At 37.1% G+C, this 14,373-nt stretch overlaps 1 protein-coding gene across 1 annotated transcript in view; it reads right to left on the reverse strand.

Annotated features, from left to right (window-relative positions):
• Positions 1-14,373, reverse strand: part of TOPAZ1 (testis and ovary specific TOPAZ 1) — a 128,835-nt gene that overhangs the window by 49,798 nt on the left and 64,664 nt on the right. Inside the window, exons 11-13 of the mRNA XM_082724755.1 lie at positions 5,189-5,340; positions 4,898-4,990; positions 3,490-3,605 (exon numbers count right to left, since the gene is read on the reverse strand). Coding sequence (XP_082580881.1) covers positions 3,490-3,605; positions 4,898-4,990; positions 5,189-5,340 — 361 coding nt within the window. The remainder of the gene's footprint in view (positions 1-3,489; positions 3,606-4,897; positions 4,991-5,188; positions 5,341-14,373) is intronic.

Raw genomic sequence — 14,373 nt, forward strand, 5'->3', positions numbered from 1 at the left:
TGGCTTCCATTTGTATGGAATAGCTTTTTCCATCCCTTCACTTTCAGCATAAATGTGTCTTTATAGTTGAAGTAAGTCTCTTGAAGGCAGTCTTGTTTTTTAATCCATCCAGACACTCCTCTAATTAGAGAATTTAATCTAGTCACATTAAAGTAATATTGATAAGCAAGGATTCAGTACTGGTATTCTGTTAAATTGTTTTCTATTTTTGCAGTTCCTTTGTTCCTTTCTTGCTATCTTCTTTGGTAATTTGATTTTATAGAGTCTCCAACTAAAGTTACAGATTTGTCTATTTTATCTGTTCAGTTCTATCAGTTTTGCTTCATATATTTTGAAGCTCTGTTGTCTGCTACATACACATTTAAGACTGCTAAGTCTCCTTAGTTGTTGCAAATGTTGGGACAGGGTAAACAGAAGATGAAACTTAAAACAACTTTGGGGCACCTGGGTGGCTCAGTGGGTTAAGCCGCTGCCTTTGGCTCAGGTCATGATCTCAGGGTCCTGGGATCGAGTCCCGCATCGGGCTCTCTGCTCAGCAGGGAGCCTGCTTCCTTCTCTCTCTGTCTGCCTCTCAGTGTACTTGTAATTTCTCTCTGTCAAATAAATAAATAAAATCTTTAAAAAAAAAAAAAAGAAAGAAACTTAAAACAACTCTGTGGCTCCAAAAAATTAGAAAATGGTAGAAAAATGAATAGTACATGATGAAAGGATATAGGAATAACCCTGAAGGACTTCCAAAGGTCAAATCTAGAAGAATTTGACCAAAAAAATAAATAATAATAGTATTAGATTATATATAACCCATAAGATAAAATAAAAACCCATGAGTTCATACTGATATAAATGAATAAATAAATAAATGGAGAAGGGAAAGCTCTTCTTTACTCAAAATTCCAATTAATAAATGTAGAATAGGGAAAATACAGAATTACAATTGGGCAAATACCACAGTAGTAACCTGTAGGAAAGATCCCCTGATGAATACTAAAATTAATGTATAAAGGTTTGAGAAGAAACAAAGTAATGTATAATGTTAAAGTCTTTTGCCCAAAATATTAGTTACAAAGGGACAAATAGTAACTTTACAGTGTGGAAAACTTGCAGATAGCATTTTTAACTAAGTTATCAAGGTTAACATAATCAGTAATAAGATATGTTGACCCTATGTACCTCCAGTTAGGATGCACTGAGATGTGCAGTTAATTGGATTTTATGGCTACTGATTTCTTGGTTTTGATAACTGCATTCTTACTATGTAGGAGGTTAACATGAAAGGAAGTTAGATGAAGGATGCATGGGAAGTCTCTATACTAATTTTTGCAACATTCTGTAAATCTAAAATTATTTCCAAATAAAAAAAATTTTAAAGTCATTAAATGTATATTAAACATCCTAGATTATAAACACACCTAAATTCTCATTGATATCCTGAATATGCTGGAATTCTTTATGAATGTGAAAGCCTTTCTTAATGAACTATAAACTACCTAATTAAAAACTATAATCAAAATCAAAGTATAAGTGTTCATTAAAACTCATTTCCCTAGCACAAAAAAGGGTAATTATTTCAAAGGGTGTCAGGAAAATTCAAACATAAAATGATAAATACTAAACTTTTTTTCCTTTTGCATTGAGGCCAGGTCCACATCCCTAGCCACAATCCATACCCCTTAACTACCCCCCACAGTTATTATCCTAGTCTGTCCTTCATCAAATAGGCCACCGATGTTAATTCCTCTTAAAAATACTAGATAATTCTTTTGAAGTGGGAGGAACAGGAAGAAGCAGAGTGTATATGTATACAATTTTCAGAATTAGGGGTTGTAAAATAAGCTACAAAAATTTTTGTGTAATCATGTCAATTTGAAAATTAGAAAACGAAGTCTGGTTGTGTAGCTGTACTGGATACAGGGTAGTGTTGCTCCTGTTGCATCTAGAAGTGCACACTTCCCTTGTGCCAGATGCTTCTCAGTCTGACAGAGACAAACATCTGCTAGCCATCTGAGCACTCTGTCATAGGTGTCACTGTCCAAAATGCCATATATATCAGGAGAATAATGACTTAATGTTTGGAAGAAAATATCAATGTACTTTTGTTATTATAAATTGATTATATCTTAGAAATCTGTGCTAGACAAATTGTATTTTTCTCACAAAAACTTATTTCTTAGGTAGTCCCAAAAATCTATTTAACCTAAATAGTATTATAATTTTTATAGACAACCTAAATATTAATTACCATTAGTTAAAGAAATGAAAAAACCCACAGAACTTGAAAAAGTCAAATATATCTTCAATACTGGTGCTTCAAAGGAAACAGCATCACTTAGCAGAATCACTGCAATTCCCTAGCTGTATACCATCCAGGACACTAAAGCAAATTCAGAGGAGTTCCACAGGTTATTTTAAATTTTCAAAGCACCTTCTGTCAGATACCATCAAATTGTTACTATCAACTTGTTTGGATCTAACTGCTTAATAAATAAGACCATTAATGTTCTTCTTTCGGCCTATGGACACAATGAACCAAGAAGTCTGAAAACCTCTCTATTAGAAGATAATGAGAAATGAGATGACACCAGTTGTAGCAGCTGTATGAAGGAGCTTTCTAGGCTTTCTCAAGGTCTTTGCTGGTTGATATTATTTGTATGTTATCAAATATGATTTCATTAAAAAGTCATGTTTCCTTTAAATACTTAAAATTAGTAACACTATGTATGTAACAGTTTAATTAAAATTTCTGTAAAAGTTATGGTTTTCCTTTTTCTCAATATAGGTATATTATGATGCTATTCATAATTATCATAGATTTCCAAATAAAAAGGCCTTGGGAGGTCCATAAGCCATATAGAGAGAGTGAGCAAGTGAGAGAAAGAATGAGAAAGAAGCATTAAGGTATTTTGTTTAGCTAACATGAAAAGAAACGAAAAAAAAAACAAAAGAATTAAGGTAATTTATACACATAAAAGAGAGTGCATTAAGTATAATTAAGTTAGTTCTGAAACAGAGAATAAGAGGTTCCTTTTACACTTAATGTGCCAGGCACTGAGATGAATCAAGTACTGAGAAAGATTTGGTGAGGCTGATCAGAAAGGCTGTCTAGAGGCAGCCCAACTAATGACAATGTGACTAGGACATATTCAAGAGATGGGAGAAAGGCTTATGGTGGGCCACTATCAAGATGTTACAAATATAAATAGTGATAAATAAGTGCTTTGCTTTCAACCTTTGTAAGTCCCTAGAAATATACATATACATTATATATGTATATCATATATATAATATGCATATATATTATACATATATGTGTGTATATATGATATATATCATTATATACATGATGTATACATATACATCATATATATGCATACATCATATATATACACACATACACCATATATACACACACACATACACACACACACACACACACACACACACACACACACATATATATGATGTAACCTTAATTATAATGACTTTTCTTACCTGGATTTCATTTCCAGAACTGCAGTTATTTCTTGTTGGGAAGCCTGTAGTTGGTATAAGAGCTTGACAATATAGTTAAAGTGTTCTGCATCAAATACCATCCCAGCTTCAACAAACTACAGAGGGGAAAAAAAAAAAAAGGAGTCATTCCTATACAAATATGAGAGCTTGAAAATCAGTAATGTAACAACTATAAGAATGGTGAAAAACGGGGTGCCTGGGTGCCTCAGTGGGTTAAAGCCTCTGCCTTCGGCTCAGGTCATGATCTCAGGGTCCTGGGATCAAGTCCTGAATCAGGCTCTCTGCTCGGCAGGGAGCCTGCTTCCCTCTCTCTCCGCCTATTTGTGATCTCTCTCTCTGCCTGCCTCTCTGCCTGCTTGTGATCTCTGTCAAATAAATAAATAAAACCTTAAAAAAAAAAAGAATGGTGGAAAAAAAATGAAACAAGGAGTCAAGTGGAATTAAAATTCACTAAAAAAACTCAAAGCATATTTTCTTCCAATATTTGAGAACCACAGTAAGACACCCTACTTCAAGAATTTAAAGTGAATGTGAAAATAATGTTTGAATTCAAAACGTGAATATTCTGTTTTCCAAGTTGTCTCACTGAATTTATCACCTGTACCTCCTGTCTGATACTCATTTTGTCTTTAGCTTACTAGCACTTGTGTTTATAGTTCATCCCAGATTGTAAACTTCCTGAGAAGTATCAAACTGAGATTTTCTAAAACTACTAGTGATGATCAGTAATTTCTACTTCAAAAAATTTCTAGGCAGGTAATTCTGTCAAGTTTTGTAATGTGGACCTAGAGGTGTTTACCGAAATACTTGTATATTCTGCTATAGTGGTTCTAATGCTGCTCCTCAAAGAAAATAAGAAGTTTTCTTGATATTAGCCTGTTCTGAAATGGATGGCTGGGCAATGCTAAATACCATTATGTATCCAAAAGCACAACTTTTAATATATCTTCAAAAAGCCATAAAAAAATTCTTTTATCTTTTTGTTTAGTGCCAAATATAAAATCAATTCCTAGAACCTCCATTTTCTCCCTATATACTTTCTTTGTTTTGGTCATGGTTTTCTATTTATATATTTATCTTTGTATTTATTTTTGTTAATAAATGAACTCATAACTTTTGGATAAAAGAGTTTTCTTTAATCATCTTTAAGGTATAGATATGACCTCATAAATCAGAAAGAAGTGCTTGGAATGATTTATCTAAGGGGAAGGCCTATCAGCCATTGGAATATGCTTATAAATCCTATTTCAAGAGAAAAAAAATTTCTGAAAATAGGATTCTTTGGCATCAAGAATGTGAGTAAGAGGTAGTTTAAGAGTATAAGTGGAAATAATTATTTTTAAGTTATTCACTATCAGAGAATAAAACAGATTAAAGTAAAGCATACCTTGCAAAATATATCAATTAAAGCAGGTACAGCATTCCTTAATTTCATAGTTGCCACGTGTTCAAATATTTTTAGTAATATTTTCAGAGAAGGCTGGATAAAACAAAAAATTTACTCATTTTAATGTCTTCTACCTTAAATTTCTCAAATTCATTTATGCTGAAATATAAAAGTGTTCTCTAGGAAGTATACAATAAACACAGAAGTTTAACTGCTAAATTACACAAATAAGAAATATAATAGAGAAATCTACTTATAATATTAAAAAGAATATATTTTCAGTTTACTTACCAGCATTTTAACCATTATGCTGAGGTTCACTACCTGAAATACTTCTTTCAATAAACAATGTTTGAGTAAAGAATTTAGAAGGTCATTTAGCACTTGTAAATCAAAGTGTATACCCGGTGGAAATTTTCGGTAGTAATCCATAAATGTGTTTACTAAAAATAAAAACATTTTAAAATCACTTGCTGATTTTAAGATATTTATCTTTCTTAAACGAGACAAATTTTCTATAGTTAAAGAAAGGTTAAGCAGTATAAATTCATCTTCTTGAAAGGTATATTTCCATATCAGCAATATTTGATGGAAGTAAAGCAAAAGTTAACAATAACATTTGAAATCAACCAAAGACAGCACACACTACACAGAGAGCTAACTCATGTGCTAACTACAAAAAAAAGGCCCAAGTCTCCTTATACAACATGGTCTCAATAGGCACTCTGAGGGAACCACATTCTCAGAGGTTCTTCAGGCCCAACTTGGTCAGGGATGAGAAGGTGTATAATTTAGGGATGGTTGTAGGTTATTCTCACACACACCTCTTCTTATTTTAACCCCACCAACATGTTGATCCTAAGGATGTTTTTTATTCCAATCTATGACTGTGAACATTCTACTACAAAGTACATGGACTAATTTACTTTGAGAAAGTGGTTTCTTAATGTCAGTTCAATTTCTTAATATATTTTCTATGTAACACTTAAACCACTTCTAATTTTCCCCATTAATTTTAGTAAAATTACTTTAACTTTAAGGGATCAATCAGTGATTATTTTCCCCATTCCAAAATTTTGCAGGTCAAAATCTCTATACCTTATCTGAAATTGCCTTAATAAAAATTACTTTGGGTTTTATTTTTGTGTAATTATTCCTGTCCAAAATACTTATTACTATCTGGATTACATGGTGCTGCTTGGGAATCAAGAGCTAGTGATAAAGTCAATAGTATAATAAGAAAAATTAGAGACCCACAAAAAGATGGCAGAGGACTGGGGGAGCCTATTTCAACCGGTCCCCTGAACTGAGCTGGATGTCTACCAGACCATTCTGAACACCCACGAAATCAGCCTGAGTTGTAAGAAGATATATCTGGCTTTCTACAAACAGAGTATCTCTAGGGGTTGGTCTCTAGGTATGAAGCAGGGAGCTGTGATTCTTTGGGCAAAGATAAACAGAAGGGGGTTGGAGCCTCCAGGATCCTGCATCACTGGAGTGCAAAAGCACCCAGCCTTACAGACCAATAGCCATGGGGAAAGGACCTTAAGGCAACTTCTCAGACAGAAACCTGGAGCTGTGCACACAGGCAAATCAGGGACGGCTTGTGATTTTGGAAGCACAAAGGTCAGAGACAAACCCAGACCAGTAAGCAAGGGCTGGGAGTGCTGCTGTGGGGCGCACAACTCAGGACACTGCAGCATTTAGCAGCACATACAGAAAAGGAGACAGTGGGGCCAGGAGGGCTCCTTGAAAGGCAGACTGCAATCTTGCTCTTCTGAGACTGAGGTTTGGATATGGTCACTTCGGCGCTCTCAGAAGAGACAAAGAAAACTGCCAGAGAAAGCCTCCAGAGAATAAAAGCTCTGCAAAACAGTTTTCACCAAGCCCCTCCCTGCCACAGGGGACAGGGCAACTCTGCCCAAACAGGGTTTTCTGAGTAACAGCACAGCAGGCCCCTTCCCCAGAAGACAGGGTGAAAGAACAAGAGGCCAACAACCCTAAGTTCTCTATAAAACGGGTATATCTTGCTTGTGTTGTGATCAATAATTTGGACTCTGTATATTCCCTCAACCACCTCTCAACAGAATGACTAGGAGGAGGAACCCCCCAAAAGGGAAAGATTCAGAGACTGTGGCCTCTGCCACAGAACTAATGAATATGTATATAACCAAGATGTCAGAAATTGATTTCAGAGTAGCAAATATAAAGATGATATCTAGGTTTAAGAAAAATATTAACGACAATGTAGAATCTCTAAGGGCAGAAATGAGATCGAATCAGGTTAAATGTAGAAATACAATGAATGAAATGCAGTCTAAGCTGGATACTCTGACTGACAGGGTAAATGAGGCAGAAGAATCAACTAGTGAGACAGATGATAAAATGAAAGAAAAGAAGAAAATCAAGGTGAAATAGGAACATCAAACTAAAATCCAAGGAATTAAACAGAGAGATTAGTGACTCAATGAAACATTCCAATATCAGAATTATTGTTAATCCTGAGGGGTTGCAGATAGAGGTCTAGAAGATATATTTGAGCAAATTGTAGATGAAAATTTCCCTAATCTGGGAAAGGAAATAAACATCCATGTCCAAGAGGCAGAAAAGAACCCTGCAAAAAATCAATGAGAAAAGACCAACGCCATGACATATAATAGTACAATTTGAAAATCTTAGATCCAAGGAAACAATCTTGAAAGCAGTAAGGGAAAGAGATTTCTTATGTACAGAGGAAGGAACATCAGAATGTCAGACCTGTCCACAGAGACCTGGTAAGCCAGAAAGGGCTGGCAAGATGTATTCAGGGTACCAAATGAGAAGAAAATACAAAGATATCCAGCAAGGCTACCATTCAGAATGGATGGAGAGACAAGGAGTTTCCAAGACCAGCAGAAACTGAAAGAATATGTGACCACAAGGCCAGCCCTGCAAGAAATATTAAGGGGGTCTTCTATAAAAGAAGAAAGAACCCAAGAGTGATATAGATCAGAAATTTACAGAGACACTCTGTAGAATCAAGTACTTCACAGGAACATGGTGACAATAAAATCGTTTATCTTTCAATAATCACTCTCACAATGAATGGCCTATAGGCTCCCATGAAAAGGCTCAGGGTTGCAGATTGGATAAAAAGACATGATCCACCCATATGCTGTCTACAAGAGATGCATTTTTAACCTAAACATACATCCACACTCAAAGTGAAGGGATGGAGAATCATTTTTCATGCCAACGGACCTCAAAAGAAAACTGGAATAGCAATTCTCACATCAGACAAATTACATTTTAAGCTAAAGGCTGCAGTTAGAGATACAGAAGGACATTATATCATGCTAAAAGAGTCTGTCCAACAAGAGAATCTAACAACTGTAAATATTTTGCCCCCAACATGGGAGCAGACAACTACATATGCCAACTGTTAACTAAAATAAAGAGAAATATTGATAATAATACAGTTATAGTAGGAGACCTCAACACTGCACTCTCAGCAATAGATCATCTCAGCAATATATCAATCAAGAAATAAGATCTTTGGAGGGAGGGGCAAGATGGTAGAAGAGTAGGAGACCCTATTTTAACCAGTCCCCTGAAGTGAGCTAATATCTATCAGAGCACTCTGAACACCCATGAAAACATACTGAGATGTAAGATAAACTCTTCTGGATCTCTACAGGAGCAGAGAATCATTAGTGGAGAGGTACAGAGGAGTTGGAAGTGCATAGACTGATATCAGAGGATACAAAGAAGGGGGAGGGAGTCACCAGAACCAACCCAGTGGAAAGTAATGCACCAATGAGAAAGTGCCCTGCATTTGGTGAACAGCATTAGCTTGGAGATCAGTGGCTGCCAGACAGAAAGGGATTAATAATAGCACTCAAACAGAACAAAGGGACTTAAGGGACAATTGATGGGACTGGGCAGCGGTAGGCATGGACCTAAGCCCACCATCCCAAGACAGCCACAGCCAGCACCCATCCACACATAAGAGAACCCAGCATGGGCTCCAGCTGACAGTCCCTGCCTGGGTCTGCGACCACCACAGCTGCCCCTGCTGCCTCCGCTGCCATGGGAGCTGAGCATACCCGGCGTGGCTGTGAGCTCCAGTCAGTGATCCCAGGACTGGCAGCCACCAGCAACAAGCTCACCCCGACCAATATCACTCTCAGTTTTGGTGGCATGGGGGTACAGAGACAAGCAGGTGCCTCGAGCGACCACTGAGATTGTGGCTGCCGTGTACACTGCTGTGGGAGGTTTCAGTGTTCAACGGAGTTTGCGGATGTGGGGTCGATGTGATCTGGACCATTCAGAGAGGAGCAGACTGTGGCTCCTCTCTGAGGCAGAGGTCTGGGGGCAGAGAGTTTCTTTGCTCTGACCCTATGAAAAGGAACAAAAAATCGCCAGAGAACAAAACCCTAAAAAACTGGTTTCCACCAAGCCCAGTCCCTTGGTAGGATGAAGGGCAACACGACTCAAACAGGACTGACTGAGAAACAATGCAGCAGGCCCCACCTCCAGAAGACAAGCAGAAAGAACAAGAGGACAATAACCATAGGGTGCCCATAGAACCGTAAAACCCCAACATCGGGGAAAACAATATATTAAGCTCCTGGTATTGCACCACAGCCTGTATATTTTGTAGTCACAATTTTTTTTCCTTTAAATTCATTCTCATAATTCTTGTTCTTATTTTTGTTTTACCTACTTACCATTTCAACTAGATGTTTAATACAACATACTACTTCGTAACTTTTTTTAAAGATTTTATTTATTTATTTGACAAAAAGAGATCACAAGTAGGCAAAGAGGCAGGCAGAGAGGAGGCAGGGGGAAGCAGGCTCCCTGCTGAGCAGAGAGCCCAATGTGGGGCTCAATCCTAGGACCCTGAGATCATGACCTGAGCCAAAGGCAGAGGCTTAACCCACTGAGCCACCCAGGCGCTCCTCTTAGTAACTTTTTAACTTGAACTTTTTCAAAACATATACTTTTTAAATATATAGATAGATAGATAGATAGATAGATAGATATAAGCTTCAAGTTAGTCCTTTTTTCCTATTCAATACTACCCCTATATATATACACCAGTTTTAATTTCCCTGTATCTCTGGAAAGTTGAGTCCTTTAAAAAGATATCAAGATACACCCAGGAAGAACCGAAATACCCTTCATCACCCACACTGAGGGATTATAACCACATTCCTGTCTTATTCTTTTGTCAGTGTTTCTGTGTGTTTTTCCTTTTGTACTTCATGAATCTTATTCTTGGGGTTCATTTTGGCTGGGTTTTTCTTTTTCTTTTTTCTTTTGTTGGTCTTTTTCTCTGTTCATTTTTGGTTTTGTACTTTATAAATCATACTCTTGGGGCTCATTTAAGCTGGTTTTTTTTCCCCTCTCTCTCTCGCTTTTTTCTTTCTTTTTGGTGGTGACTCCAATTACACCAAAACTTTCCAGGATGCACCTTGCTGGGATCGTGGTTGATATTTTCAGCTACATAGCCCCTCAACCGCCTCTCATCAGAATGACTAGGAGAAGGAACATGCAACAGAGGAAAAATTCAGACTGTGACCTCTGTCACAGAACTATTGGATATGGACATAAACAATATGTCAGAAATAGAATGCAGGGTAACAGTTATCCAGACAATGGCTAGGTTGGAGAAGACCATTAGTGGCAACCTAGAATCTCTAAGGGCGGAAGTGAGCACTGATCTGACAGAACTTAAAAATGCTATCAATGAGATCCAATCTAATCCAAATACTCTAACAGCTAGGGTAAATGAAACAGAAGATCAAATCAGTGACCTAAAAGACAAACTGACAGAGAGAAGGATCAGGAGTAGGCCTGGAACAAACAGCTTAGAAGCCAACAAAACAAAATTAGAGAAATAAATGATGCCATGAAAGGTTCTAATGTCAGAATTACTGGGATCCCTAAGGGGGTGGAAAGAGAGAGAAGACTAGAAGATAAAGTTGAACAAATACTAGATGAGAACTTCCCTAATCTGCAGAATGGAACAAGTGGTCATGTCCTAGAGGCAGAGAGGACACCTCCCAAGATCAGTGAGGGTAGAAAGACGTCCAGATGCAGAATTTGAAATTCTCAACTCCTAAATTCAGACAAAATGTCTTAAGGGCAGCTAGGGGGAAGAGATTCCTTACGTAAAGAGGGAGGTACATCAGAATAACATCATACATGTCCACAGAAACCTGGCATGCCAGGAAGGGCTGACAAGACATGTTCAGGGCACTGAATGAGAAGAACATGCAGCCAAGAATACTTTACCTGGATTCAGAATGGATGGAGAGATAAAGAACTTCCAAGACCAGCAAAGATTAAAAGATTTTGTGACCACCAAGCCAGCACTACAAAGGGGGGGGGGTCTATAAAAGAAGAAAGAACCCAAGAGTGATATAGAACAGAAATTTACAGACATTCTATAGGAACAAGGACTTCACAGGCAACATGATGACAATAAAAAGTATCTTTCAATAATCACTCTCAATGTGAAAGGCCTACATGCTCCCCTAAAATGGCACAGGGTAGCAGACTGGCTAAAAAGACGGGACACATCCACATGCTGTCTACAAGAGATTAATTTTGAAACTAAAGATACATCCAGACTGAAAGTGAAGGGCTGGAGAACTATCTTTCATGTCAATGGGACTCAAAAGAAAGGTGGGGTAGCAATTCTTATAAGAGACAAATTAGATTTTAAGCTAAAGATTTTAGTCAAAAGATACAGAAGGACACTACATCATGCTTAAAGGATCTATCCAACAAGAAGTTCTAACAATTACGAATATTTATGCTCCTAGCATGGGAACAACCAACTACAGAAGCCAACTGTTAATCAAAATAAAGAGACATATTGATAAGAATACATTAATTATAGGGGATCTTAACACACCACTCTCAGCAACAGACAGATCATCTAAGCAGAAAATCAACAAAGAAACAAGAGATTTGAATGACACATTGGACCGGATGGCCCTCACAGGTATAAAAAGAACATTCTACTCTAAAATAACAGAAAATTAACTTTTCTCAAGGGCACATGGATCTTTCTCCAGAAGAGACCACATACTGAGTCACAAATCAGGGCTCAACTGATTTGAGAGACTGAGATTATTCCCTGCATATTCTCAGACCACATTATTTTGAAACTGGAACTTAATCACAAGAAAAAGTTTGGAAGGAACTCAAACACTTGGAAGCTAAAGAGCATCCTGCTCAAGAATGTTTGGATTAACCAGGAACTCAAAGAAGCACTTAAACAATTCATGGAAACATATGAGAATAAAGACACATCGGTCTAAAAACCTATGGGATACTGCAAAGGTGGTCCTAAGGGGGAAATACGTAGCCATCCAAGCCTCACTCAAAAAAAAAAAAAAAAAAGAAAGAAAGAAAAATCCCGAATAAATAAACTCTCTTTACACCTTAAAGAACTGAAGAATCAACAAGTTAAGCCAACCCCATGCACAAGTAGGGAAATAATCAAGATTAGAGCAGAGATCAATGAATTAGAAATGCGAGATACAGTAGAACACATCAACGAAACCAGAAGCTAATTCTTTGAAAGAATTAATAAGATCAATAAACCACTGGCCAGACTTATTCAAAAGAAAAGAGAAAGGATCCAAATTAATAAAATTATGAATTAAAGGGGAGAGATCATGACTAACACCAAGGAAATAGAAACAATCATCAGCAATTATTATCAACAGCTATACGCCAATAAGATAAGCAACTTAAAAGAAATGGATTTATTCCTGGAAACCTATAAACTTCCAAGGCTGGAACAGGAAGAAATTGACAACCTGAATAGACCAATAACTAGTAACGAGATTGAAGCAGTGATCAAAAACCTATCAAGAAACAAGAGTCCAAGACCTAATGGATTCCCTGGGGAATTCTACCGAACATTCAAAGAAATACCTATTCTCCTGAAGCTGTTTCAAAAAAACAGAAACAGAAGGAAAACTTTCAGACTCTTTCTATGAGGTCAGCATTACCTTGATCCCCAAACCAAGAAAAGACCCCATAAAAAGGAGAATTTCGGACCAATATCTCTGATGAATATGGATGCTAAGATTCTCAACAAGATCCTAGTTATTAAGATCCAACAGATTAATAAAAGGATTATCCACCATGACCAGGTAGGATTTATCCCTGGGATGCAAGGGTTGATCAACATTTGCAAATCAATCAGTTTGAGAGAACACATTAATAAGAGAAAAGACAAGAACCATATGGTCCTCTCAATTCATGCAGAAAAAGAATTTGAGAAAATACAGAATCCTTTCCTGATTAAAACTCTTTAGAGTATAGGGATAGAGGGAACATTCCTTCAACTTCATAAAATCCATCTATGAAAAACCCACAGCAAATATCATTCACAATGAGGAAAAGCTGAGAGCCTTCCCATTGAGATCAGGACCATGACAAGGATGCCTACTCTCACCACCATTGTCCAACATAGTACTAGAAGTCCTAGCAACAGCAATCAGACAACAAAAAGAAAGAAAAGGTATCTGAATTGCCAAAGAAGAAGTCAAACTCTCTCTTGTTGCAGATGACATGATGTTTTATGTGGAAAACCCAAAAGACTCCAGCCCCAAATTATTAGAATTCATACAGCAATTCAGCAATCAATGCACAGAAATCAGTGGCATTGGGGCACCTGGGTGGCTCACTGGGTTAAAGCACCTGCCTTCGTTCAGGTCCTGATCCCAGGGTCCTGGGATTGAGCCCTGCATTGGGCTCTCTGCTCAGCAGGGAGCCTGCTTCCACCTCTCTCTCTCTCTGCCTGCCTCTCTACTTGTAATATCTGCCTGTCAAATAAATAAATAAAATCTTTAAAAAAAAAATCAGTGGCATTTCTATACACTAAAAATGTGACTAAGGTAAGAGAAATTAAGGAATAGACTCCACTTACAATAGCACCAAAAACCATAGATAACCCAGGAATAAAACTAACCAAAGAGGTAAAGAATCTATATTCTAGAAACTACAGAACACTTAAGAAACAAATTGAAGACACAAAAAGATAGAAAAATATTTCAACCTCATGGATCAGAGAATAAACACTGGGAAAATGTCTATGCTGTCCAGAGCAATCTATATTTCCAATGCCATCCCAATCAAAATACTATCAGCAATTTTCAAAGTACTGGAACAAACAATCCTGAAATTTGTATGGAATCAGAAAAGACCCCAAATCATCAAGGAAATGCTGAAAAAGAAAACCAAAGTTGGGGGCATCATGTTCCCTGATTTCAAGCTGTATTACAAAGCTGTGATCACCAAGACAGCATGGTACTTGCACAAAAACAGATACATAGACCAATGGAACAGAATAAAGAGCCCAGATATGGACACTCAACTCTATGGACAAATAATCTTTGACAAGGTAAGAAAGAATATCCAGTGGAGAAATAACACTCTTTTAAATAATGGTGCTGGGAAAATTGGAC

Source organism: Mustela nivalis, assembly GCF_964662115.1.
Source record: "Mustela nivalis genome assembly, chromosome: 1".
Classification (NCBI taxonomy): Eukaryota; Metazoa; Chordata; class Mammalia; order Carnivora; family Mustelidae; genus Mustela; species Mustela nivalis.